We start from the raw sequence: 27,814 nt of genomic DNA on the forward strand, positions 1-27,814 counted from the left end.
TTCCCCCTTAGACAGCCCTCCCATCTTTGTCCTTTGCTACCTCACCTTGTCGATATCTCATGATTCTCCTTTGCTACCATTTCCCTTTTGCTATTTATACTCGTTACATTTTCACCCTCGTGTAAGGGTCGGAGAGACACCCCCCCAATGGCGACGGTGCCTTGCTGCTGCACATTAATTAAGTTCATTCTCGTTTTCTGCCCCATATTAACTGTGTCCTGCATTACTTTCCGAGTGATTGTGTCGTTCCCTGGTTTTATACAATCGATATTTCATATTATTATTTTGTTTTTACAGATGTCTTAGTCATTCACGCCGATTTATGTAACAAAAAACTCTCCTGCTGCAGTTTTTTATACACAAAAAGAACACAATTTGTATCCTGCAAAGCCAACGTTGGCCGCTTAAAAAGATTCACCAACTAAAATGTAGTGATCAAGTTCCATATTGTCTATTCTGCTACCGGCCGATTCATATATACGCTTATGCCAGAGCATCTAAGACAAGCACATTGTACACTTTACACAATAAACTCTGTTTCTTTCGCAACATGTTTCATCCAATGAAGACGGGATAAATTTCTCAACGGCACAGTTGTCTTACACGGAAATTTCAAGTGTGTGGATACGGCCACGATGCACACACGTGCTATCGAGTAACCAAGTTGTTTTGGTTTACGAATTTTTGACACGTTTATTAAAACATGTTGTGCATATGTTATACGCTTTCATGTCAGGGTGAGGTACGTGGATTTAAGGTTTGACAATTACTGTTAACACAGAAAAATATTTAGATACCTAAGGAACACTGGTCTGTTTTTATCGTCTGCCAAATGGTGCATCATGTTAGCTTTGCAGAAAAATCGAATGTCAACCGTAAAAGACTATTTTCGTGTTCATATCACTGCACTACTAAATGAAATGGGCCTATGGTCATATCATACTACATCATTCTCCAACATCCCAGCAGAAACGTATTATATAACACTATTCATCGGAAAACTAATGAGCTTTTAAATACTTGATTAACAGATACCTCTGAAATTTACATTTCTTTAATGTTTAGTGGGCATGTAACAGACCACGATCTCAGAAAATCACGTTTTACAAACAGAAATTTACAAACGACTGGTATGATATCGTTTTTGCCTAGAGGACAAGGACAAATGTTAGTGCATCGCCTTCAACAACAGTCAGTGACATCAAAAACCAGTTTATGCGGGTTGATTCCACTTCAATATGCCCAGGGAATGGACTTTGAAGCAAACCGTACGGATCGAAATTTTCAAAAGCACTAACCTACCCGCAAGCAAGCATAGCTCAAATCAGGCAGAATGAGTTTTTCGGGGTCGGTCAAAAGGATGACAATTTTCTGGACGATAATTTCCCAAAAGATTTGTCGAGTAGGTCAAGTAAAATTAGCCGAAATTTAAATTTCACTTTCAAAATTCAAAAATGATCAAGCATTTTGCGAGTGTGATCATAAACATTCAAAATAAGACACGAATTCAAAAACTGGTGATGACGAATCATCCTGACAGAGAGTCGTCTTGGGATCTGAACAAACGGCAATAAAGATTCAAATTTATTAATGTATAGTCTACTCTAGACAGCCGATATAAAACAAATTCCTTTCAGATTGTTATAAATTTCAGTAATCACTCGTCTTCAAAACATATATCACTTGATAAAATTTACAGTGATAAAGCTATAATAAAATACTTCTCGATATCAAATAAAGAACCTGTTATCTGGTCTGAATTAATAATTTCCAGCATAATGAGATGCGAACATATTATATATAAAATTACTCTTCGCGTTTTAAACTTTGTATTTAAAGTCAACGCTAACACGTTTTAATGTGTGTTTAATTTTTTGAGAAACTTTATTTCTCAATTTTTTTTTATCTCGCCTTTTTCTTTTGGACCGCTGAAAACCTGTCTCCGGTGATATTGAAGCCAAACCCATTTTTGTATGTAGGCCTATAGCCAGTCACCATTGCGTCTACAAACCAATCCTTTCGTGACTATAAATGACTATTCTTGCTCCGTAAGGATACATGTAAGTAGACCCTTTGTTCATTTATTTGTTGTGTATAATAGTTTATTAGCAGGGGACCAAAAATCTTAGAAATCATTTTCCACGGCTGTATTTTGCTTCAAGAAATCACCACGTCACAGGATTCGTCCATCCGCCTTGAGCATAAAACCATATGTTGAAAAGAGCCAGGTTGGTGGGGAGTATTCATTTTGTTGGGAGCGCCAGCGACGCGACCGTAACGTATGCATTGCGTAGTCGTTTGTGAACCAGTGAAGTGTAGTTCCCACCACAGAAGCCTGTTGCTAGGAAAATTGCACCCTTGCTCTCTAGGTCCAGCTTGGGGCTCTCAGGGGTTTAGCTCACATTCATTGTGCCGTTTCTTCCAGCCTTTTATTGCGAGATGAAAATGTTTAGTTAGTGCTCCTGAACATGATCAAACCGTTGTTTCTAATACTGTGTCCGAATAACCCGAGGAGCTGCCACCTGCATCATTCTTTTCGATGATCCGATAAGACACTCCAACCACGCCCTGTTTCCACGATTCCTTCCCCAAGGCATCCATCACACCGACAGGGTCCAAGACGTCGTGCCGGTGCGCCGACGAGAGGAAAGTGTGTCTGTCGGAATGGGGACCCAGGTTGAATGTGCGGCTCCGAAGACCACGTGTTGTGCTGCGGATTCTGGCCTTGGCGCGGTTCAGATTCTTCCTCTGCGAGTGCCAGACCCCCTTGAAGACGATGGAGATCAAGCTTAGGCCGAGGAAAAAGTACACCAAGATGCCCAGTTTGTAGCTCCAGTCCAGGGCGTAGGAGTCGCCTTCCCTCTCCAGGCCGTAGATGACGTCCCCAAAGCCGATGGTGCTGAGCGAGACGAAGCAGAAGTACTGAGCGCGCCACCATTCCCAGGGCTCTGTATGGGTGAAGATGACGGAAGGTAGGAGAACCAGAAGGATCCACAGTCCCATGAGGGTGATTGCACCCAGAAGAAACCGTCGGGCATTCTTTGACCTGATCACCTCTAAGCACTTATCAGAGCACCGGGTAAACCTTTTCCAGAGCGCGTTGAAAGTGTCGCCCACCATGGAGAAGACGACGTAGCACAGCGGTACCCCAAGAACTGCAAAGAACAGGCAGAAAACCTGCCCACCAACAGTTTTGGGTGCCAATCTACCATAGCCTGCCAGGAGAAAAAACTCACGTTGTAAAACGTCGAGGAATCTACTACAGTTGAAACACAGCAACATTTATAACATTTTAGTGGGAATATGGGAACGTCTTCAGTCTGATTCACAATTGGCTAGCAGCAACGCAAAACCGTGACGTCAGATCGACTACTCGTGCTTCTAAATCACAAAAGCTAACACATTTCGACTCAAGCAAAATTCTCCGCAAATATTCCGTAATGTCGAATTGCTTCTCTTCGACCCCGAACCCGAACTTTGAACTAGCCTTTACTGGTTACCGTACCATAGCTACGGTTGTCACTTTTTTTTTAAAGAAAGGATAACGTCTCTTCGCGGCAAGCATGCAATGGGTCCAAATAACCGCAGATAAATAAAACTGATTACGATCTGATTAAGATTCACGTTTACCGTGAATAGACGTGTCGTCCACATCATAATGTGTTTTTATTCATCTCGGGAATTAAAAGCGTTGGGGAAGTTTCTTTTATGACAAATCAAATGACGCTCCCTCCCTGCAAGTAAAATCTTAACACATGCAGCTGAGGTTTTCAGTTTATAAAGTGCATACTAGATAAAGATCACGTCGGTATCACATGCTGTTAATATGTTTGTGTTTCGTCCTCTTTCGGCCAAGGTCATTCATCGATGAAATTTGTATTTGCTAAATTCGTTTTTAACAAAGATAACGCTTTAGCAGTACTCACCAATAGTTGTGACAACGCTAGATGCAAAAAGAATGGAATTCGGCCATGACCAGACCGCAAGTAGCTCGTTGTGACTGCTGGCCATCTCCGAATAGAATGCTCCCCTCGAATACGCAACTCCTGCCTTCTCCATCAACGCTATCACCTCGTCTGGTGTCGCACCGCAGGCATAGTGGCTCTGAACGAAGGCGCCCAGCTCGCCGAAGAACTTTTCCTGGGCCCGGGTTACCTCATCCCTTTCTATCAGAATAATGACGAAGGCACCGGCGAACAAGTAGGCCAAGAAGGCGGCGAGGAGTAGCAGGCACTTCTTCCAGGGTTTCATGATCACGACGAATCAAGGCCTTGTCGTTCGTGCGTGCGAGTGATTGATCATTGTCGAGATCAGAGTAATAAAATGTGATTCTTTCCTTTCTGTCCTTGCGCTTGAGAGGCCCAATTGAGTGAGAGTTTAGGATTTGATTAAAATAAAACCATTTTTCTCAAGTGCCATTATATATATACCTGCCCCACAGAAAAACTGAGCTACATGCATATATCCATTGTACAATGCTGCAGTTTCTTCTTGCAAAAAGGAAAGACAAAAAAATGCGGGTTGAGAGGAATGGTATAACAAGGTCATCTTGATTGGAAGTGTTTCGAAGGGTAGCTTGCAAAGCGTTCACGACACACCTGTCTCAGTCAACCTCACTTTCAATTTGTGTTTCACTATGTCAAACGGTATTTTCCTTCCTTTTTGATTTATATGTTAATACATATTTCTGTTGCCCACATTCATGAGCAAAACTGTGATGTCACCCAGGGATCCGAAACCTCGATATTACATCGCTTTGTACACAAAAAATTCTGCTCGTATATGACTTTTGTCAGACTAAATTTTGTCTGTTATTATTTTTGTCTACTGTTTTATATTACGTACTTATCACTAAGCTAGCAATCAACAAATCTCTTCTGAGACACGTTTCCAGTGAGTAAATTCTGGTTTACAATTTGAGGAGAAATCTTACACAAATCTTCCCTGGATGACATCAAAACAGCGCCCTCAGTTGTTCAGGAAATGCATAGATAATTTTAAATATATTAAAAAGTGCAATGTCTAGTGCATTTACCCTAAATTGGGATGAACGTAGTTTTCACACATTGGACAGGAACATACAGTTTCAAAAAAGCTTCTAAGAAAATTCACTGCAGAAAATACGTCTTAATTAATACAAAAAGTAGCACTCAGTCCACATCACCGCTGAAAAATAGACCGTTTGTTTCACCAGTCGTCTAACACCATCTTTTAATGGCGCTGCTGCTCTTTCAAAGCCAACTTTATCGGACAATAAACAGTGCTTTGCCATTCTGTGCGGTATTAATGAAAATTATTACGTGAAAAGCACACTCGTGAATAAGGGCGCCTAAGTTACTTTAATATGGGGAAAAGGAAACTTATATTGCAAAGTACTGGAGCTAGAAGGGGGCCCGGGACATCTTTGGAACGAGAACATTTTTAGACTATTACACTGAAATAAAAAGGGCATCGAAGAAAACAAACAGGGAACCCAGTGCCCCCCCCACTCCCCCCAGTTGTTGAGTTGGGCTTAACGGATAGGCCTTTTTATGGACGACTCACAATTGCCCCCTCCCTTGAAAAGTATTGTTCTGCCGCCGTTCAATGCAAAAGGCACTTGGTACACAATATTGGGGGAGGGGGTTCCCCCTATACCCGCCCTACGTGATATGCCACTGGATACTTATCGTGTGCCGCACTCACTGAGTGCAGATAAAGCATGACAGGCAGGCATGAACTTTCATATAATGAAGTCAGGGCCGACGGGGCGAAGATGCTTCGTCGATCCCCTCAAAGTTGACAGGTGTAATGACGTCGTTATTTTGCCGTTAGGGTTGACAGAGAGATTTGAGTATTGTACTGATATGATTCCACCAGGTTGGGAAAATGCTGAGTCTGATCCCAAAGTCCCTTTTGTATTCGTCATTTGTCGCGTTTTTGTCGCTGTCATTTCTCTGCCACCACTGTGCCATTATCACGGCAATCTCCGCCACTTTCAAAAATAAATTCCTGGATAAAATATCTTTTTGAACGAAGAACAATTGCCCAATTTATGGGGTCTGATATCCTTCGTGTAAACAAAATGAAAACGCACACTGTATAGTTACATTCGCTTTGTCAATACATAAAGCTGTCAGAAATTATCTCAACCGAAACCATTGACCTCCATTTTGTGTCACAACACCCATCTTTGGATGAATTGATGAGGTTGAATATCACTGCACAGAGACAACTCATGAAGGGTATATACTCTCAACTTGACTGTCTACCATTGCACACCAGAGCATAAAGGAACCCGCATATTTTGAGAAATGTAATGGTTCTGTGATCGGGTCTTTGGCTTCTATGCGATATGTATGTAATGTGTTCAGTCCAAAACCATTCACAAGCACGAGATTTTTTTTTTTTTTAGTTAGACCGTTTTATCAGCTGGATACGTATTAACATTCCATTTGACTCTCCCACTGAAAGCTGTCAAAATGAAGGCTTGGTTGAAATCGCTGATACTGATTCCAATATTCATCGTGTACATCTTTCTGGGGGCGTATGTTTTTCACAAACTCGAGGAGGGGAACGCGGCCGCTGAGCGGGAGGAGTTTTTCAAGTTCCTGATACCTTTTGCGATCAACCACTCAGACTGTCTATCGAGTGACGCTCTGCTCTCTGTCCTGGACCGGGCTTCGGAAGCCAGGGCCAAGGGTGTGATGTACCCCTCCCAGGTGTTGGCCGGGCACTTGGTTGGCTTTTGGAGTTGGTCTAATGCCGTCGTGTTTGCGGCGACCATCGTTACAACCGTAGGTAAGATGTTGATATCACTGCTTCAGGTCTGTTCAACAGGTTGGTGGGCTCTTTTGAATGTTGGCCGAGCTCGTGGGCGTCGTGGGATTTTTTTTCCTGGGGGGGGAGCACGAATCGGCTTAGTACTGAGAGTTTACAGCGGGAAAGGGTTAATTTGATTATTTTTAATCGGTCATTACAGATTCCTTTCATTTTTTGTTTCATTTCTTCCGGTCTCCCCCCTTTTTTCCGCTGTTTGTAGGGGAACCCCCTGCCCATCTCTAACCCTCCACGGCCAAGCTATCATGTCGCCGTGCTGTCGCTATAAAGTACCGTTTGTCGTTTTTTTCTTCTCTTCCCACTTGATTAAAACATTTTCTTTACAAACAATGGGGAAATTCAACATTCACATTCATATAAATACACTGAAAGAAAGACAGAGGTCTTATTAGCCATGCCCGAGGCGGTCTCGGCGCTTTATGTCGTATAGGGAGATTATCCGGCCTCACGCACGGGACCCACGGCAAACGCGCCAAAAATAGTGTGTACTATCACGTATAGCGCTCCAACCCTCGTACGGTGCAAGTACTGCAATACGGCAGACCATACCAAGCTACGCGTACACACACAACGAACATTTTGGAATTCATGTACCAGCGTGGCCCAATGCATTCATGTAACGGGTCCACACACCGCATGAGCAGTAGGCTACGCATACGCCAGATTCGCCCAACTCCAAGTGGTGGCCCTGTGACGTGTGTTTCAGTCGTAGACTGGAGGTAGAATGTTCCCTTCCTGAAGTAATTGTCTCAAGTTTTGGTGGTTGAGATGTTTTTTCTTCATGTTGGTGGTTGTAACCGCAAATTCATTTATCTTGTAAAATCAGCACATAAGCCTATTCTTATAATGATCGCCATAGGCCTACATGTTGGTCATATAGGACCAGAATCACGAGATACTTAAATCCAGATATTTGAAAGTGGGTTTTGTTTATCTCTTCACAAAACACAGGGTATGGAAGGCTTGTGCCCATAACAGCCGTCGGTCAGATTGTCTGTATCTTCTATGCTATCTTCGGTATCCCTCTATGCTACAAAATGCTGTCAGTGGTCGGTGATACCTTCCACAGTCTCTGGCATCACTCTTTCCGACTGTTCGACCGGGCTGCCGCCTGCGTGAAATCTCAGCGCACCCGCAAAGTATTGGGGGTGCTGGTAACCTGTCTGGTTCTCTGGATTTTCTTGGTCATGATTCCGGCCGTCATCTTTGCCAACACGGAATCATGGTCATTGGTGGACGCCCAATACTTCAGCTTCGTGTCTCTCAGCACCATCGGCTTCGGAGACATCATCTACGGGATGGAAGACCGGCTGGCCACAGTCAAGCAGGACTGGCTGTACAAGATCGGCATGCTGGTCTACTTTCTGATCGGCCTCAGCGTGATTTCTATCGTCTTCAAGGGGGTATGGCGCGTTCAGAAGGCGCGCATCAAACGCGCCCAGAAGACTACTCGCCAGTTTTGGCAGAACCGGGGCGGTCGGCACCGCAACTACTCGCTCGGAACTCCCGAGGCCATAGACAAGGCCCTGCTGGCGAACGGCTTGTTTACGCGCAAGCGAAGCGGCGACGTGGTCGAGCCTGTCTTCGAGAAGCACTCCGCTGGAGACGATGAGGAGATTGATAAGACAATGGCCATGGATGCCATGGAGGTGAGAGACAGGAAAATTTCCATAATCTCCCTGTCATACCGGACTGTCTCGCTGAGACAAAACTTGGCTGATCGAGACTTGCGTCATGGGTTGTGCAATACTTCGTTCCTAGAAGAAGTCCACCCGTGATGTGACCACCTGACTCCACGTAGAACAAGAAAAAAACATTGCCAAGAAATCAACCTTTGAATGACTAAAAGTCAATTTAATTTGTTACTTTCATTGTTCCTCAAGAAGCACCAGTGCCAGAGAGCACACTTGAAAACGAAATCCCATCATTGTAAGCACTTCCTTTACATTGTAATTTTAAAGAATTCGAAATAGAGGACATAAAGAATTTGCCTTCTAGAGTCGATATATTTTTGTCTCAAGGACAAACGTTAGGCCTACAAGTGAAATAACTTCGGTTTTCAGATGTAATTCTATTTTTGTTACTTGCGTCTTTTGAGAAGATCTAGTTAGAAAAGGTAATGAAAAGGTTTTTGTGAGGCATTTTCAAATATCGATGGCATATAGTTAGGATCATTTTACAGTCTAAAATGCACTTTTTGACTCATTGCCCAATCACAAATAATGAGGAGACATGTTTATTTTCACTCACTTTCAAAACTAAGAAAAGTTTTGTGAAGCTATGTGAATTGTCACTTTGTTGTTGTACCTTATCATTAAAAAAGCGACAGGTCGACGTAACAGTCACATCATTTGTTTGCATTCTTTAAAATAAAGTGGAAAGTTAAATTAGGAATGCGTCTTTTGTTTTGTTTCTAAGAAAATGAGTTTCAACAAATCTCACGAATTTCAAAATATGTCTCGCGTGTCTGCTGCATTAATTATATCACGTGACTGACACTTTTATGTGTGATTTTGAATACTCTAATAACGTTTCAATTTTGGACGCATCAGTCCCTAAATATCCACTTATCTCAGAATGCGCTGAATAGTATTGGAGTAGAAAGAAATTAGCCATGGAGATCTCCCAATTTTTCACGTTGATCTCTAATCTCAGCTTTTATCTGCAGTTTTGAAGAGCTTTGAAGTTATTCGCCCAAAACAAGTCCAATAGTGCCACAGGAATGTCAAAATAATATGACGCAAATGAGCAAAATGTTACAGTATTTCAATTTATTATTGGGCATTGATTGTGAAGAGTATTGGAAAACAGCCTAATGCTCATGTCAATCGATAGCCACCCCTTAACAAGAGGAGGCGCTTTGTTTTCCAACTCCAAGGAGAGACGTGTGAAACGCTTGGTACCAGCATAAAATAACGGCCCGGTTTACAGTGCTGACCTTGACTTGAATCAAGTCGGGCTTACGTTTCTCTTCCCCAGTCAGCCATCCCTTCGCATACATAGTACACGGTCGTTGCGCTCGGATAGCTATAATAATTTTTGATGGTTTTCCGAAGATGACAGTGAAAAAGTGTATAAGCTGAGAGAAAATGACATTGAAATTTGTGCCCCTGTACATTTTCACGGGGTCGCTCAAGCGCTGAAGCTTTTGCCTCAACATGCCATTTATGCGCATGCGCACATAAATTAGAATTTATTGGTAGAAGGTCTGTTGTAAAATGTGTGCTACCAGTTAGTAAGTCCAACTTGAAGGATAAGCCAACCAGACCCCTGTCGGTGATTTATAGTCATTCATTATTGCATATGAACGACGTGATCTTGCATAATGTATACGGAATTTCCACCAAAGTACATGTAGTCAGACTTGTAGACTCGTTCATTGTAGTAGCGGTATGAATGCCGTAAAAACAAGTCCAGCAATTTGATTGACTGTTACCTGTTTTGGTAGATGAGCTGATTCGCCGCTTTATACAAACAGCGGCGAATCAGCAGCTGTAGCTGTCGGATTCAAGTTAGGATTTCTGAAGTCACAGTAAAAAGTGCACACAAGAGTAACAACGCTCGTCCTCCATAGCCAAAGCATAAACGCTGCCATGTTGCATGTGCATGCCATAAACTACCAGCGATAACCGGTTGTTTCAAGTTGTTCCCGGCGTTCGAGCGGCCGACCCACGAACAACAAATCGGGCTGTTCGTGAACATACGAGAACAGGCCGCCCAATCTCGACCATAGAGTACCAAAGTGTGACGTCACTGCGAACCAAAAAGTGTAGTGCAAACAAATGGAGTATGCGCGCGTGTTGGTTCGTGCGCTGATTCTCACTCTAATGCACGGACGTGTATAAAAAACATGGACTTGCAACGCCTTTGTATGAAGAAGAAGCCAACCAGCGGCCATTTTACTGAGCCGAATACAAAATTTGCGTGGGTTGGCTCCCTTTTATTGACGTCAGGAAGAACAAGGGCGGGCATTACCAGGAAAGCTTTGTATTCGGCTCGGTAAAATGGCCGCGAGTGGATTCAATGACCTCTATAAGCTGATTAAGGGCATTGCGAGTCCAGCGTTTATTGTACACGTCCGTGCTCTAATGCTGTTTACACACACAATTATGCGCCTGACGTAGTCACTTATATACGACGTCTCGTGTGAATATAGCGCCCTCTGCTACATGCACAATGCACCGGCCAAAAACGTAAAACCAGTCTTGGGGCAAGACTAGCGTGCTATGTGATCCGATCTGATCACTGTGGGCGCCCTCTATCACTTTTTTAGTAAAAGAAATCAAATGAAAATAATATATATGACGAAAGAAATATATATAGGACGAAACTACGATTTCGTCATCAACAAAGGCGAACGGTTTACATTTGAATGGAAATTGAACACTCCGGTAGCTACCAAAAAAGGACATAATTCAGTATCGTACTCGAGCTTCAGCCCACCCTAAGTCAGTATTTGGCGGATTAATCAAGGGAGAAACAGCGAGATATAACTGTACTCGATAGATTTTGAGGAGAAGGTTGAATTATGCGGAGACAAACTTCAAAAACGCGGATACAACCATGAAGAATCGACGGGATGCCTAAAAAAAGTGGCCACCAAGCTAGCCTGTTTCTGAGAGAATAGTTATCCCAAATAATAAAGTACAATGCTGGAAGGTTACAGATAACCCTTACCAATGTAACATGTGACAATGGCTTCAACACGAGTTAACATGAAATAGCAAAATACCTTTCCTCAAAAAGGCGAGCTTACATGAATTCGAGCAAGCGTGCTAAAAAGAAAAAACTCCACTTACCAGCAAGGCGACACTCAGCGCTAAAACAGGCCCTTCTTAAAAACTGGGATTTGATCGACTGAAATGAATATCTTAATGCACTCGTCCCAACTAAACCCTTCATTGCATATAAACAGCACAGGAGTGGTACTGTCGAGCATTTATCGATATCCACTTTAAGAAAAGAATGGACGTGGAGAACATTGATTCAAATTCTAATGGAACACCTTGAGGAACAAAGTTTAAAAAGTGTCGGTTAGGCATGGAATTCACTCCCAAAATAACAAACATTGGAATTTGCCTACTCCGATCTTACCTTACAGAACAACGATAAAGATTCTTGACCAACAGTTGCAACAAATCAGTAAAAAAGAACCAAAAATGGTGACTGATGAAGTGCGAAAAACAAGGCACCGAAAATGTGCTCTGTTTCCCCCGACACAAGAGAGAGAGAGAGAGATAGAAGAAAACAAACAGATGGGACGGCGCCGCTCCGATCGGAACAAAAGAGGGCAGGTTTTTAAAGTATACTCTCCGCAATGGCGCGCGTTTATAATGGATTAATGGCGCGTTTGACGCGGAGCACAATGAGTGAGCGTGATGAATTTATTCCTTGATGTATCCGGTTCGTAAGTGTGACGTCACTTCAGTTTAAGCCACGCCCACTGCACACGTTCACTGCACATAGGGTTACATGCATTGATTGCCGTTTACATGTGCACCTTCAGCGATTGTCCAATGAGAGCCTGCAAATCTTGGCGCGTTTGCCTTTGTGACGAAGTCACTTACGAACAGGATGGTCTTTGCGCACGCGCAGAACGCGTGCAAAAACTTGCTACCATCTGTCTTTGTTTTGCCGCTAGGGGGTGTACTTCAACTCGGGGCAGATTATCACCGGTATACATTAGTGAATAAGAAACACAAAAGCACAAATATACACAAACGAGCCCTTGCTTCGCCGAGCTTCGGATAGGGCCTAGGGAGTTTTAAAACTGCCGCTCTGCAGCGACTTTGGCTATGTGTCTGTGACGTCATTGTTCCGAACAGAAGAGAACCGAAATTTGGAGTTGGTTCGCACCGGTTCAGAATGGAAGCAAATAAAGAGACAAGTTTTGTCGCCCCGCAAACAAGTGAATTATACATTTCATAAAGTGGCATGCATTTAAAGAGACGCCATACGGGACAACCAACATAATACCATACATTATCATTTTTTTGCTTTGCAGTGGTGGTAACGTAACGTCGGTGAATAGCCGCTGCCAAACGCGCACGAGATCACGCAGTGCGGTCCGCGCGCAGTGTTCTTCATCAAGTTTTTTTCTTTAATTATTCTGCTGACGTCATCGGACCCTGGACAGTGAATAAAAAGATGATTTTTTTGTTTGAGTATAATAAATGAAGTGCCCCCCCCATCGGCGGAAGAAAGAAAGGTGGTTACAAGTGGGTTCTTGCACGTGTTCTGCATGTACGCAAAGACCCATTGATCTCCATTATATGGAGATCAATGCAAACACTGCGCAAGCCGGAATAAATTGGTTGCGCGTATTACTGTGCTCCGCATCAAACGCGCATATACTTGCGCGCCATGAGGCGCGCCTATGAGGTGAGTACCAAAAAACACGCCCCCTTTACTTCCACTCGGAGTGCATAGGGCTGCACAAGTATTTCGGGGCAGTGGGGATATTAATCCCTGGTACGGTTTAGTAAAATCTGGTTTCACAAAAATTGAGAGCGCATACTCAGTTCTTGACAAACACACGACCGAGAAATTAATCAAGCAGACACCGTTCCCTCCCTCGGTTCATACATTACTTTACATGGATTCCCACTTCGCGTCAGATACCTGGTAATGAGATGTGTGGACACTGCATTGGTTATATCCCCGTGACATTTTGTCAATATTCCTCTGATCCAATTTCGACGATATTGATTTCTTGAGTTATATTATAACAGAAAACTGGTAGGGCGCCAGGTAGAGTCTGCTGGAGCATCGGAGCACCACGGGGAAGCGCTCTGATTGTGGCCAGCCGGGGAAAATACCCCGTTGTATTGAAATATCGATTGCACAATAATATAGGTTTTCCCGCAACTTTTCAAAATTGGCGCTCCAATTGACGTTAGGCTCGTTCGATTTAGCACGAAATTGATTGATGATCCATATCAACATTCAATCAGCCAAAATAATCTATCACTTTAACTCCATGAATATACGATTGCGATTTTTTGTTAAACCATAAGGTTAAGTCGCTATTCAATTTAGAAAATACTAGGAACAGCAGTCCTTCGCACAGTCATTCTGTGGTACTCGTAATAGGCAAGCATTTCTGATATCCGAGCAATGTTTTTCATCAAAGTATAAATTTGAAATGTTTGAGGTTTGAATAATTTATTCAAATAACATCATGAAGAAAACGTGTTTCACTATGAAGAAATCTCTCTTAGTACACTATTCACCTTGGTGGGAGAACCTCTTATTCTATGAGCTCAAACGTTGAAACAATATGGCAGCAGCTCGTGCTCGCCACACAAGAATATCCAATGTTGATCGTGGTCGTTTGATTGAAGCATTTGAGGGAAATGGGCAAGTATACCTAGAACTGGCAGATAACCTTGGTACAATGAAGATTTATGAAAAGAAAGAAAAAAATTGGTTTCGTGTAATCCGACATGTTCTACTTTAAAAGAATAAAATCAAACTCGATATTATCCTAAGGAAAGCATTTAACAGAAGAAAAGTGAAGTTAAATGAAAAGGTTGGGGATAATAAAGGTCCAGGACAAATATCACCAGCGATCAAGAAGTTTTTGGAATTGTACGCCTATTATAATTATACAGACACTTCTATATTGTCTCCAATATTCAGGCAGCGTATACTTTTAACAGCTTACATTGCGAATATGAGTGCCCATTGACGAAAACGAAAGTAAAATTTGGATACGAATCCGCCTCCCAGTCACCTAGAGCGAAATTGAGTGACGCTTGTGCATCGTGAAATTGACCGATACTGTTACGAAATCGAATCCTTGCAAACAAAATGGAATGAATCACGGAAATAATGGGCTTTGAGAAATCGCTCGAATGTGAATGCATGTTCACGAATTGTAATTGTAAATTGTAATACACACGTTTTAATACACAAATTCGGCTGGGAAAACCTATATACAGTTTAGAGAAACTTAGAAATTGTTTACACTTCAAGCAGTGTACTTTAATGACTGGTGCTGCCCTTAAATAATTATATCTATTAACTTCACTGTAGGTCAGTAGCCCTTAATATTTCATTGCCCTGTACAAAAATTCGACTTAACCCGGATGGGTTTTTCTTGGGGGGGGGTGGATGGCATGAAAAGGGTGCAGCGTTCCTATGTGATGCCACTGTCAATCATATGCAGCAAGGTATGAGACGGAGAGAACCCCCCCTGCTTTGTGTTGGTCATTGTCTCGCAGGAATCTGGGGAACTCCTTTCAGACATCTTGGGGGGATGTGTTAAGTAACAATAGTCTGGAATGTGTATAGGGATTGGACATGTTAGGGGGGTACCCCTCGGTCTCATTTCTTGCTGGGTATATTGTCAATGGCGTAAATCTGTGCAGGAAACTGGAGGGGGGGTGACCTGCCTAGCCATGCATGGACATTTGAATAGCGGGGGGGGGGCTACACCATACACTACATATCGGGTGATGTTCATGATAAAGACGTATCTGTAATGTGTATCAAAATCATGCAGAATCTTACATCAGAGTGACATATGTATGGTTTTATACAATTGTTTTCCCTTTTAAGTGATATTGCAAACATTTCAGTCGTTGGGAAATCCTAAAAGTTCTTCACGACCCGCTTATTTTTAAAATTTTTTTTGCTCATCACATTAACAAAAAGGGGGGTGGGATTCAATAGTTTGCCAACCTCGGGGTTTACGACCATGTCCACTGTACTTTTTACCAGAAGAAGCGTGAATAATTTCAGGAAATTTTCACAGACCTATGCCAAGCTCATGGTGAAAACAAAATAAATTTTGCAAAATTCCCAAGGCAACTTCAATCTCTTCAACAACTTTGAAATTTCAGCTAAGGAAGCACCATTAAATGCAATAACCAATTAATCCCTTGACATTCAGAGTTCAACTAAGCAATATCGCCTACTTACTGTGCTTACAGCTGCCAGCCAAGAAACTCAACAAAACCCCGGTAAAAACAGTCACCACAGACACCTCAACAAACACACAACTATACAAAATAAAATTCACACACTGATCTAAGCTCCACCCAGACACCACCCAGCCACCCAAACACCCAGATCCGGTGACAAGACTCAAGAGCCATTACTGCGGTTAGTTTGGATACCAGACCCGATGATTCCGACTACTTCAAGAATCGATGGTCCGGTATCACCCAATGTCCACGTGACCAAGACTGCAGCAATTTTCATGGGTGCGCGTCATCATCGTGCGGGATGAGGATTGGACGAGCTAATGGTGTGCGCTCTACACGTGCCACGCTCTATGTCTGGCGACGAGTTCACACTCGATCCCACGCATTGTATGCACTTGGGTTCATTGTTCATCAATGTTCATTGACAATGTCATGCTCTGGGGATCTACGTAATAATGCTGTTTGGTTCCCAGACCAAACAGATCCCAACTGTGTTTGGCATCGGTCACCGATTGGGAGTTATTTGCTTTAGTAAACGAATGGCCCAAATCGAAACCAAAATTACACGGACTTTTACAAATTGGAAATCGCCCAAAGTAATACATCAAGGTATTGATGGGGTGAGTGATATATACACGCAAAAGGGGTTTCAATCAAAGAAGGCGTTTCCGCTGTGTCTCCACGTTTTGAACGGACCGATACCGATACCAACACTCAACTTCGTCTTCGTCTCAGGCTTCGTATTTAGAAACCAATCCCCGATTGTAGGCCTGAAGCGTTTAACTTAAATTGAAATACTGTAATGTTTGGCTCTTTTGCATCTTACTTGATCTTTTGTGGCACTATCAGACTTACTATTGCGCTTACAACCTCAAAGTCAGGGAGTTAAAAAAAAAACAGTTGAAGCCCCCGACGGACCCCAAGTTGAGTATTGGAAAACGGCCTAGGATACAGAGGGAGTCCAGTAGACTGGCCCTCAGTCTGGGGCTATCTCAGGATACATAGCGAACGTAATAGTTTTTATTAATGCAGCTAGTCACTTAAAGCTTCTACATTACCCCTGCACAAAAAGTGTCTGCGTTGTTCACGGGCGTAATTCCCGCATGTGGAGGTATATATTACCCCACACTCTTTGACGAGGCAATCATAATCAGCCCCCTCCGTTTTTGTGAGAAAAACTAAGGTGGGATGTGAAGAACTGTTGGAGCTTCCTTACAGCCAAAATGTATTCAATAAGACTCAAAGGGGGAGAACCACGCCGTTGACACCAGGGTTAAAAACTTACCATAAATATGCCGTTTGATGTAATTTCCTGCAGGAGTGTAATATACTGCAGATGCACATCATGAATGTCCCAATGTCAGTATCCCCATTCCATGGCTGGCCAAGTCATACCCCACACCCCCAGTTCCCCGTACAGGTACTAATTGACGCGACCTTTCTTTGTTAAAAGGGCCTGAGATTTGTGGCTTTATAACGGGCGAATAACACCAGGGCGAGTTTGAGCATCGACCATTAATTTGTCAACCCCTGGTCGATTTTGCCTGGTACCTGGGGCTTACCTGTTGAGTAGTGAGCTAATTTAAGGTACTTATTACATTTTATGCATAATGACAAGCTGTAATACTGTCCAACTACCAGCATGTTTCTGCTCTTCCACTCTAAGTCGCATTTCAATACCTGTGAACAGGTATACAGACATTAATTGCAGACAGGAACGAAGTAAACAACTCCCGAAGCAGTGTCAGGCACGTACCAATTTCCTCATTTGTCGGACATCCATTACCGGTTTTGTGTTAGCGCTACAACTGATCTCACGACAAGTTACGGAAACAAGCAAAGGAAACGAATGGAAACATCAATAAGATGTCACCGTGGACACTTTGTGGTTACCCACAGCTATTTTGAAGGGCTTTGACCGTCGTGCCATTGCTTTTCTGGTCAGAGACAACTGCCTGAACCGTAGTAGTTCAGCTCATCGGAGGAATAACTCGGTCATGAAAGCTTGGATAAAATGCCTGCTGCTCCTCGCCTGCACCTGTAGTTACATCGTGCTGGGCGGAGTCACCTTCATCGCCCTAGAGCATGAGGAGCCCATCAGAGTTCAGCGAGAACTCACCGAGGCTGTGGCCAGCTTCGTGGCCAACAACAGTTGCTGTGGTGTAACGGATGAAACCCTGCGAGACTTCCTGGAGGAAGTGGTCATCAAGGCGAACGAAAATGGGGTGTTTTGGTCCAAAGCGCACCCCGCCACGGGCTTAAAAGAAGTCTGGGTCCTTTCAAACGCCTTTCAGCTCTCGTTTGAAGTCGTTACAACAATTGGTAATGATTAAAGCTCTTAGCGCTACCATGTAAACAAAAGCATTGACAATAATTATGCTAAAAATGAACGGTCACTTTGAAAACGTAGACTATAGACCAAAAATCATTTGGGGTGTTTTGATTTTATCATTTTTCTGCGCGTATGCACATGTGCGTTGAACTATCGGTTTCAGGCCCAAAAAACAGTCCCCGGTCACCGCGCGCGTTGCCGTAGACCTGCGCGTCGGCAAAATAATAATAATATTTTGTATTTAGTAAAAAACGATTTCAAAAGTCTCTAAACTTACTTGATCAGCAGGAATTCTGCTACCGCGTAATTTTAACGTGTTTTTGACGGGTGCAGTTGAGTGATAAAAATGCACGGTGAAGGAATCCCCTAGGCCTCCACACATTTCAGTCAGGTACTCTCATCAGATGACATCATGCGTGTATCTTCACACGAAGACCGTGTCCGAATCAGTTGGCTGCGGCTTGATATTATGCATGATTCTACGGGTACTGACCGTGGATGCTGCCAAATACTCGGTGTAATTTCCGGCCGTAGCCAATTGATTCGGACCCAGGCCCACGTCTGCGAACCAGACAAACGAAGTGGTCTTACGTCCTGCTTACATATATAATCTGAAAACGGTTTTAAGCCGTGGGAGGTCAGTCTATTTCAGTGTCGGTGAGGCAGGGGCGGTACATACACTTACATATACGTATGCAGTGCATGCTGTGGCGATGGACATCGCGTTATCATATTATGGCAACCATACATGATGTACACGTAACAACACACTCATCGTCACTTGCCAAGAACGAAGGCAGATTAGAGTGAGAGGAGATTTCATTTTCTGAGCTGAATTTTTTCTCCAATATGTTATATGCAACTTGTTTCTCATAAGCTAAAGCAGAAAACAATGTGCCAAAGAATGTCATATAATGCTACCTCATGAGAATTTCTTTAAAACCGGAATCTGGAGCTGAACATTTATTTTTCACATTTAATTTTTCCATGGTTGTGCTACTGTATTTTAACAAGCTCAATCATGCCAAGAATAGAAGCCTCTTGTTTGAGTGAGATGACTGAAGCCATTGCCTCTTGTCATATTTGATGGTCTTTTTATTAATTCAAAGAATTGTTAATTGTTAATTCACACTTCTTATAGTAACAAGGCCATGCGCTCTAAAGTCTATGTGCATGTACATCACTTCTAAGAAAAAAAAGAGGAGGGGAAAACACGTTTCACCGCATCACATTTGAACCAAGTCCATGACCAGAAACCGGAGTCTTTTTTTGGGGGGGGGCTTATCTGCTGTTTATACATTGCAAGGGTTTTTATTATCCAAAAACAGTTTGGAACTGAGCCTACTTGGCGAGGTTATCGCTGCCGCAAAGACCCTCTGTCTACTCCGCTGCTTTTGTCACTGTAAGTGGGAGCTGAACTTTAACTTAAAACGGTCCATTTCGTGAGAAAACATTCCAAAGGGATATAATGCTATTTGAATACACTGTGTCAATTTATAGAGCACCGTGATTTAAACCTTGATCCTTGTGAAAGTCAAACGAAGGCTGACGACTGTTTTGCTAGGTACGTGGGCAGTACCAGATCATTAATACCAAAGTCACACTGCAATTTTTTAATTTAGCTTTTCCCTCAATATAAACAGGGCAAGGATTGATTGTGCCAAGGACATTCCGGGGTCGATTGTTCTGCATGTTTTACGCCATCTTCGGAGTTCCACTCTGCTACTTAATGCTGACCACGGTGGGCGACACTTGCTACTTCATGTGGAGGAAACTGCGTCGACTCTTCTCTCGCATCCGACGACGATCCATTCGCCTGACCTTAGGAGTGCCGTGTACCCTCTTCGTGTTGTATCTAGTCCTGGTCACCATTCCGGCTACATTCGTGGGTATAGCGGAGGGTTGGAACTACTTCACCTCAGAGTATTACTGCTTCATGATCATGAGCACCGTGGGACTCGGAGACTTGTCCCGGAAAGCGCACAGTTCGGACTCGGTCATGATGAACTGGATCAGGAAGGTCTTCTCCGTGATCTACGACTTTGTCTGTCTCGGCATCATCTCCGTCATCTTGAAGGGTATAAATGAGTACAGGAAGGAAGTGCGTAGCCACAGGGAGGCCAAGAGACTGAAGAAGGAGACTGGGAAAGGGGAAGCAAGAAAGGTCGCCTTCATTCCTTACAGTGTCGATCAGTTGCCCACAGAGCAAGGGCTCTCCACTTCTCAAGACTCCGAACAGGATTTTGGTTGTCCCTGTATCAAAGACACCGGAGCGTATTGAATCACGTGGTCCGGAAAACGAATCTGCCTTCCCCTTTGACACAGCACTCTCTTAAATACTGGAGGGTCAGTCTTTCGAATCCAAACAATGTTTTCTGTTGTCGTTGTTTATAATGACATTCGTACAATAAATTAATTTTAATACTTTGAGGCATGGATTTACGATCAGCCAAAATCTTAAAATGCAAGAGGCAACAGTGTTAGTCTCAGGATCAAATGCAATTAAATAGAAGAGTCAAAATACTATGACACAACGCAAGAAGGGCATCCGTTGAAACACATTAACAGGGTACCTACCCCATTGGGAGGCGGTTTAGAAGCAATTGGCTTGATTGCAACGAGGCCCGCTTGTTTCTTTCAAGGAACAATTAAAAAAACAAAACACAGGCGCAATGGCGCGAGAAAAGCACCAGTGTCCTCCTGCCTGTGCACAGAATTTCTGGAAAAGCAGTATACTTGATAAAACTCAAAAGGATTTTCCCAAGTTTATCATTATAAATAAATGGAATTGTCTTCAGAGATTTTCATTCCATCCAAAAGACGCAAAAATTTCAATCGGTTAGGCTGAAATCGAACACGTGACTTTAACCTCCTGTTACAATATACATAAAAATAAGTATTATTTGACAATATACACTTTTTTAAAACTTTAACAATGTAACCAAATTTATTTGTATTTGTAAAACCTTTTATTCTTACTGTTTCGTGACAAATACCATACCGACATTTGACGTTTGTCTTCTTTTCTAAAGTCTTGAAGGTTTGCAATGACCTTTTGTGAATTTTTGCGTTGGGGAGAGGTTAATTATATATAACAGGTTGTGCCCTTACCCAGCGTATATTAATAAGCACTGTATGCTCAGTGCTTGTCCGAGAGCTTGCGAAAAAAAAATACATCTTGAAAATAGTTCGTGGTACCCGCTGCTTCATTTCACTCGGACCGGCCAGCCGACCACGGCAAGCTCGGTGGTCGAGTGGTTAAGACATCTGCACTAGTAAGCAGGAGGTCGTGGGTTCGAGTCCCGTCCGAGTAAGTTTGGGAGGTTTTTTCGCAAGCTCTCGGACAAGCACTGAGCATACAGTGCTCATTAATATACGTTGGGTAAGGGCAAAACCTGTTATATATAACTTTTTGTGAAGTTAAAGAAATCTGTTCTTCTTAGAATTGTTGGATACACGTATATGCAAAAATTATTATTATGTTTTCAAGCACTATCGGTAACTTTTTAACAACCACCTTCTTGTGTCTTGTGCCGTATGTCACAAATTTGTTAGTTGTCTTCATGGTCTTTTCCACTTGACTACAACAAATTCCGAAAAAAAAGGTCAGAAAATGTAAAAAAAAAAGGCAATTTCATGATTCAATCACGTTACCAACCTAATTTTTGAAACCACTGCATCAATTATTTTAGAAGCTAAGGTTGAAAGATTTATGGAAACCTTTCCTGGGATCATTTTCGTGCAACTTTCTACTCCTCTTTAATTTAAAAACACCGTATACAATCCTTTTTTTGATGGCTTTCATTGATAAGTGTCCTTTTTAGACATTGAAATTTTTCAATAATGCTTTTGACAAATCGTCATCGTTTTCACGAAGAGAGTCTCGCCGGAGGGTAAAAACTAAATTTCATGAAAATCGCATTTTTGAAGTAGGTATCTCTTTCAAACGCTTATTTCCCAAGTATTTAGCACTCCTTTGACTTAATCGATGATACTTCATGAAAGAAAGGATCTTAAGACACAAAACTACAAAGCAACATGCATAGATATCAATGAAAATTGTTAATGTTGTAAAAACACACTTTATCTCTTCTGGAAAAAGCACGCACAGTGTGGACAGCGTGCTTGCGAATAAAATCTTGTACACTGATTAAACTGATTGTACATAAACATAACAATTTGAACTCTGTTGCTATACATTGTGATTCAGGGCAAACTTTTACATTGCAACCACCATCTCAGGAATGGACTGGTTCCCTTGTGCCCTTGTGCACAGTATAAAATTGTATTGGAGCAAGGCGCCTCATATGTTGAGTTAAGCAAAAGCTTGCCCCAAATCACGACGTATAGCAGCAGTGTCTTTAGTAAGGAGAATTTAAATCGTTATGTTCACCCGAATTTAAAGAACTACCAAATTTTAATCAAATTTAATTCGCAGAAGGCTTATTGTTATATTTGTCAACTCCGTCTTTTCATAAAAACGGCAAAACAAGTTTTGCCATTGGTCTTGTTGTTAAAGCTATGGAAGACTTTTTTCTCTTCATAAAGACGAAAAAATGCGGTTCATTTGAACTTTACCCCATGGAGATCATCGTGATTTAAAATTACGTAGCATTGGTCACTCACACAAAATGGTGCATCGGTACACTTTGACATAATACAAAGTGGCATAGGCCTATATGCTTTACATGTGAATTCTAAATGTACATGTGAATTTCAATAGACATTGACCTACGTTTAGACGCTTCGATGCTATCCGTTTTATAGAGGTTGATACTCTTTCAACGTGTTCATCAAATTGTACCATACCCGCATTAATAATAGTCTCGACAAAACTACAGAGGACCATAAAACTGACTGACACTTTCATTGGATTAGATTATAAGAGGATGGCTGTCCAAATTGCGGTTGGACACGTATTCGGGCGACACTGGCATACCAGCAAAATAATTTGTCACGTTCGTTTCTGGAATAATTTATTCCAGTGTGTTTCCTCAGCCTAAATAAGAATAAGGTTATTTACAGGCACTTGTTGATATTCATTTGCATTAAGAATTTTCTCAGATATTCAAAGAAAAGGGTTTAAATTTCTCAGTTAACGCCGAATGAATACTTAGTTGCTGGACGGTACACTGCCTGAGTTCTGCTGAGATCATTGGGTGTGATCCTCGTGAATTATAGGAATTTTGTCAGAAAAATGGAGTGGTCCATCAAACTCACTCGTCTTATGTGAACTTACCAGTCCGAATATTGTCTACCAGCTCACACAGGTTTGTTACTGCCTCCCTGTGTTGTCTGACTTTTCAAGTGTGACGGTCAACTGTTGTAGCAACTGATACAACAAACGTAGGCCTACGTAAACGTGTAGTGGTATAAAAGTAAACACGAGGTCTGCTGTAGTTAAAATTAAAGGACTGCTATTTCAAGAGAACAATCTGATGGTACGTACATGTATAAAACTGAAGTCATGCTCGTGATCTCAAGTATACAGTACCCAGACAGATGGAGAAATGCCATACTCGAAACGGTTCACTGGTATTCAAGTTTCGCGCCTGAAAGGTTAGGATCTCAAGACCTCTGCTGGAGGGGGTAACGCAATCTCGTATATAGCTGAGGTGGCCTACACTATGATGACATTATCTTCAGTGTTCAACCACACATGTCCAAAACATTTCTGACGAACTTGCACTTACGAAGAAAACTGAGCCCAGAGCTTCAATATTCAGCACTCAGGATCTTCTCAACACCGTCAAAAAGTCGAACCATTTCCTAATACTGAAGAGGTATACAATGAACTGCACCACACGATGAAACCGCTTCCCCGTCGGCTGATTAAGACAATCATCCTGAGCGTTTGTTTCTATGGTTACCTGATGCTGGGAGCGCTCACTTTCCAAGCAACAGAGGCTGAGCCACACCGGAACTTGCTCAAGAAATCGCGACGACAACTTCTCCGAGCCCTCCAAAACTTCACTGACGCGAACCAAGGATGCGGCGTCGCTATGGACCGTGTCAGGGCCCTGCTCCAGGCGGCCAACAACGCGTGGGAACGGGATGCTTTCCTCGTCGATCCGTCCAATGGTGTCCAACCTGTTTGGAACCTGGTCGACTCAATGGCATTCAGCTTGGCGGTCGTCACAACAATAGGTGGGAATGAAGCTGAAGTTTCAACCTAAAATGTCCTTTGTTGGAGCCCTTCATAGCCTGGTCTTAATACCAGGCTTTGGAAAGGAGCAGATTTATGGTTGCTGTTAGGGAGAGGGTGCACTGATCTGAAAAAAAAAGAAAAATGTAAAAGCGAAAGAAGGGGGAAACAAACGGAAAATATGACATGAAAGTTGAAGAAAATCACAAACTTTACATGGTTGGAAAAATCCACGATGTTAAATAATCAGTGCTCCTCCTCCCCATCTTTTCCATGAAAAAAAAAGAGATTTGCCCTTCCCTGGAAAAAAAACCCTGACGACGCCCATGAGTAGATATTAATGTTTTGATGAAAGGATATGGCAAAAATATATAAGTCGGGTAAGGGGAAAACCTGTTATCAAAATTAACGTCTCCCCGACGCAAAGTACACTACTTGTCGCAGGCCTCTAGTTTGAATCAAATATTTTTCCTCCTTTTTTGCACAGCGGTGTCAAGCCACAGTACTTGTTTTCGAACACGATAGATAATGCCAACTACACTTGGAGTATAACATTGTATATAATATTGTAGTTGCGCATTTTCACTGGCAGTCTGTACATAGCGGGCACGCCTTGTCATTTATGTCATTCATGTGACTTCAAACAAAACAGCAAATTGCAAGATGTACACTGTTAAAATTGTGTTGTGCTACAATGCTTTTTCTGTAAAGTGTATCAGTAATTGACAGGGAATCTTTGTAACGGACGCACCTCGTGACTGTACAGTGATTTTTTGTGTTACAACAGAACCCCATAAAAAGCTTTGTAATTGTACAATTTTTCTCTGTAACATGAATTAACATTAATTTGCATATTGACTTTGGTGCTCAAAAGCACTTTCATAAAGCTGATTTCGCCATTTTTCTCGTGTTTCCTGTTATTGCGAGTAACAGGTAATGTTTTTGTGGAGAAAGAATTTTGTTCTGAGTCATCTTGTGTGCCAAAAAATAAGAACTGCTAAAACAAATATGGTTTTAACTTGCCATCCTGCCAACTGTGACTAAATTCGAAAGACAAAGCGATGCACATATATATAAGCAAGCTGCGTGCCATTATAGATCAGGCTAGCAGCAACCATGATCATACTGCATCGATCGGGTGAGGAAATATGTCTTAACACATAAAATATGAACCAAATGTGTCTATGCCATCAAAAACGTAAGTAGCAACCTCAACCTTGTAAGCAGGCCTCCTTCACCCTCGTCACGTTGCTTCCACAAGTCAGAAAAACGACGTCTTTGTAAATCCACAAATAAAAATCTGTTCATGAACAAAACGAGCTAACTTCACATTTGTAATAACAATTGACGTAAGTCAATTCTATGTACATTCTATGTAAATGTACAGAAAAATTTTGAACGACAGGCTTTGCTCTTACAATGACATATATTCATAACACTGTACAGGCCCGTAACTAGGACTTTTCGTGGGGGGGGGGTGCGAATCCTTAACAAAGCGGACCAAGCATAGGGGGATTTCAGGGGGTTACAAGTAAACTCCCGAAGAGGGTATTGACCAAGGCAAAAAGTTCGCGGCATTTGTTTGCGCAAAATGTTCCACTATGGCTCCAAATCTCTTCTTCAAGTTCCTCAAAAGCAGACCTTTTAGTCGCGTGGGGGCGGACCCCCTCCCCCCAGTTATACGTGCCTGCTGTATGCCAAATTATGCTCACAGACAACGTTGGTGTATCCCGCAAATTACAAGTCGTACGAGTCAATTAAGGCCTTACTTTTGTGCAGGTAAATAAAAGACAAGACTGGAAATTTTTGGTTTATCCTTCGCATCAGTGCAAATTACACACCGGCAATGCCGAAGTGAAGTCAAGGGCGTGACTAAGGGTCTTCAAATGAAACAAAAGCATATATCAAGGTCTGTCATTGAAATTAGCTTCGTGGAGGACCCTGTGTTAATGGCCATGATGAGCCAAAGGTTACAGTCCAATGAACAGCTTCAGCAGAAAATAACGTCACAATCATCCCTGCAGTCGACTTTTATTAGCGCATAAAATGTGTCACCCATTCACGCTTGAGCTTATAGTAAGTGGGCTGAGTTGATGGGTTTACGTCAGACAACTTCACCGTTCATTCCCCCCCCCAAAAAAAATCAACAATCATTGCAAAAAGTTTAGCTATGCTGCACGTAAGAAAAGACCATTCCGCTTATTGATGTCGAATAAATTCCGGATTAGGTTGTCATCATTAGTAAAAATTTAACACCAGCAAAATTTTTTATTTTATATTTAAATCTATTCCTCTGTGTATTGAAGCCCTTTTCTAGCCAAAATCCATCTAACATGATTAACAGGTGTCCTCCTTTAAACTTCATGGGGTGTTTCAGTGAAATTTGTGACGGTCCGATACAGAATTCTTCCCCCCCTTTAGATAAAGAATCCCTTTCAAAAAAAGGTTGAAGAGTGAACTCGGTTTGAATTTCTTGTCAGGATACGGAGATCTAGTACCAAGGACCACGGGAGGCCAGGTGTTCTGCACGCTGTACGCAGCAGCAGGGGTCCCACTATGTTACTACATGCTTATGGTGGTGGGTAAGACGTTCCGGACGGCTTGGGTGACACTGTTCAACTGCTTTGCCAACCTGAAACACCGAGTGGGCCGCCGTATTCTGTACCTCATCATGCCCCTCACTTCGCTGTGGATCTTCCTGGCTGTCATACCAAACCTGACGCTGATGCAGACCGAGGGATGGCCGTATCTGACGGCGCAGTATTACAGCTTTGTCACACTTAGCACCATCGGCTTCGGGGACGAGCAGCCCCGTAGAACCTCGCCGTATACTGGCTACGCCTACTCCATCAAAGTGATATTTATCGTGTACATTCTGCTAGGCCTAAGTATCATTTCCATTACCTTCTCCGGCGTGTCGATGGCACTCAGCGAGTTTCGAGAGAAGACAAAAAGGAAAAGGAAATGCGCACTGCACAGAGAACAGATTGAAGACCACGTAGCTGTTACTAATGACCCTAGTGTCACCCCCCTATCCTATAGGCAAAGGGTACCGATTCAGTCAGCGGTAACGAGTGAACTCTGAGCCAAGGTGTGTAGCCAATATACACGCGTAATATAGGCGACTGCTCTGAAGTTAAAATGCCGAGTTATAACCATGAACGATAACGACAGCAAACGTGATTGCAAGGGGAAGGGTAGCATTAAATTGATCGACGTGGCTCCAACGAGCTGGAAGTACCTGTTGCCAACCAGGCATAACCTACATTTTCGTTTTGAAGACGGCTTTGCCGAGAAACTTGGGGCATGGTTCTTCTCTTTTGCCCTATAGCTGGTCAGATGAGCGGCCCAAAGGGGTTATCCCCCCGGGGAAAATTTTTGTTTCAACTATGAATGAAAGGCGTTAGGGGAAATTTAATTTCCCATCTTGCGAAAGCGTGTTTAAGGGCTGCATTCTTCCGATGAGCAATTAACATTTTATCAAAAAATTCCTCAACTTGTTATTGCCCCCAGGAAAAATGTCTCCCCCCCCCAAAAAAAAGTCGGTTCTGGACCTCCCCCTTTACATTAGCAGTGATTAGGCAGGTA

The 27,814-nt window shown here is 42.6% G+C and overlaps 4 protein-coding genes across 4 annotated transcripts; 3 read left to right on the forward strand and 1 right to left on the reverse strand.

The window, feature by feature from the left end:
- Positions 1 to 25: 25 nt before the first annotated feature.
- On the reverse strand, positions 26 to 4,552 carry LOC110986328 (potassium channel, subfamily K, member 16-like). Its single transcript, XM_022248112.2, has 2 exons — positions 3,927 to 4,552; positions 26 to 3,215 (listed from the first exon to the last, which is right to left on the reverse strand). Exons 1-2 carry the CDS (start codon positions 4,249 to 4,251, stop codon positions 2,473 to 2,475), a joined length of 1,068 nt encoding a protein of 355 aa, XP_022103804.1. The 5' UTR covers positions 4,252 to 4,552; the 3' UTR covers positions 26 to 2,472.
- A 1,002-nt stretch (positions 4,553 to 5,554) lies between these two features.
- LOC110986330 (potassium channel, subfamily K, member 16-like) lies at positions 5,555 to 9,209 on the forward strand. Its single transcript, XM_022248116.2, has 2 exons — positions 5,555 to 6,780; positions 7,771 to 9,209. Exons 1-2 carry the CDS (start codon positions 6,462 to 6,464, stop codon positions 8,595 to 8,597), a joined length of 1,146 nt encoding a protein of 381 aa, XP_022103808.2. The 5' UTR covers positions 5,555 to 6,461; the 3' UTR covers positions 8,598 to 9,209.
- Positions 9,210 to 17,392: 8,183 nt separating this feature from the next.
- Positions 17,393 to 22,658, forward strand: LOC110986332 (potassium channel, subfamily K, member 16-like). Its single transcript, XM_022248118.2, has 2 exons — positions 17,393 to 18,071; positions 19,725 to 22,658. The coding sequence occupies exons 1-2, from the start codon at positions 17,747 to 17,749 to the stop codon at positions 20,360 to 20,362; spliced, it is 963 nt and encodes a 320-aa protein (XP_022103810.2). The 5' UTR covers positions 17,393 to 17,746; the 3' UTR covers positions 20,363 to 22,658.
- A 1,230-nt stretch (positions 22,659 to 23,888) lies between these two features.
- On the forward strand, positions 23,889 to 27,813 carry LOC110986320 (potassium channel, subfamily K, member 16-like). Its single transcript, XM_022248098.2, has 2 exons — positions 23,889 to 24,228; positions 26,707 to 27,813. The coding sequence occupies exons 1-2, from the start codon at positions 23,889 to 23,891 to the stop codon at positions 27,309 to 27,311; spliced, it is 945 nt and encodes a 314-aa protein (XP_022103790.2). The 3' UTR covers positions 27,312 to 27,813.
- Position 27,814: the final 1 nt, after the last annotated feature.

The sequence above is a fragment of the Acanthaster planci genome, linkage group LG01, assembly GCF_054643075.1.
Source record: "Acanthaster planci isolate LZ-2023a linkage group LG01, COTS_SCS, whole genome shotgun sequence".
In the NCBI taxonomy this organism is placed as follows: domain Eukaryota; kingdom Metazoa; phylum Echinodermata; class Asteroidea; order Valvatida; family Acanthasteridae; genus Acanthaster; species Acanthaster planci.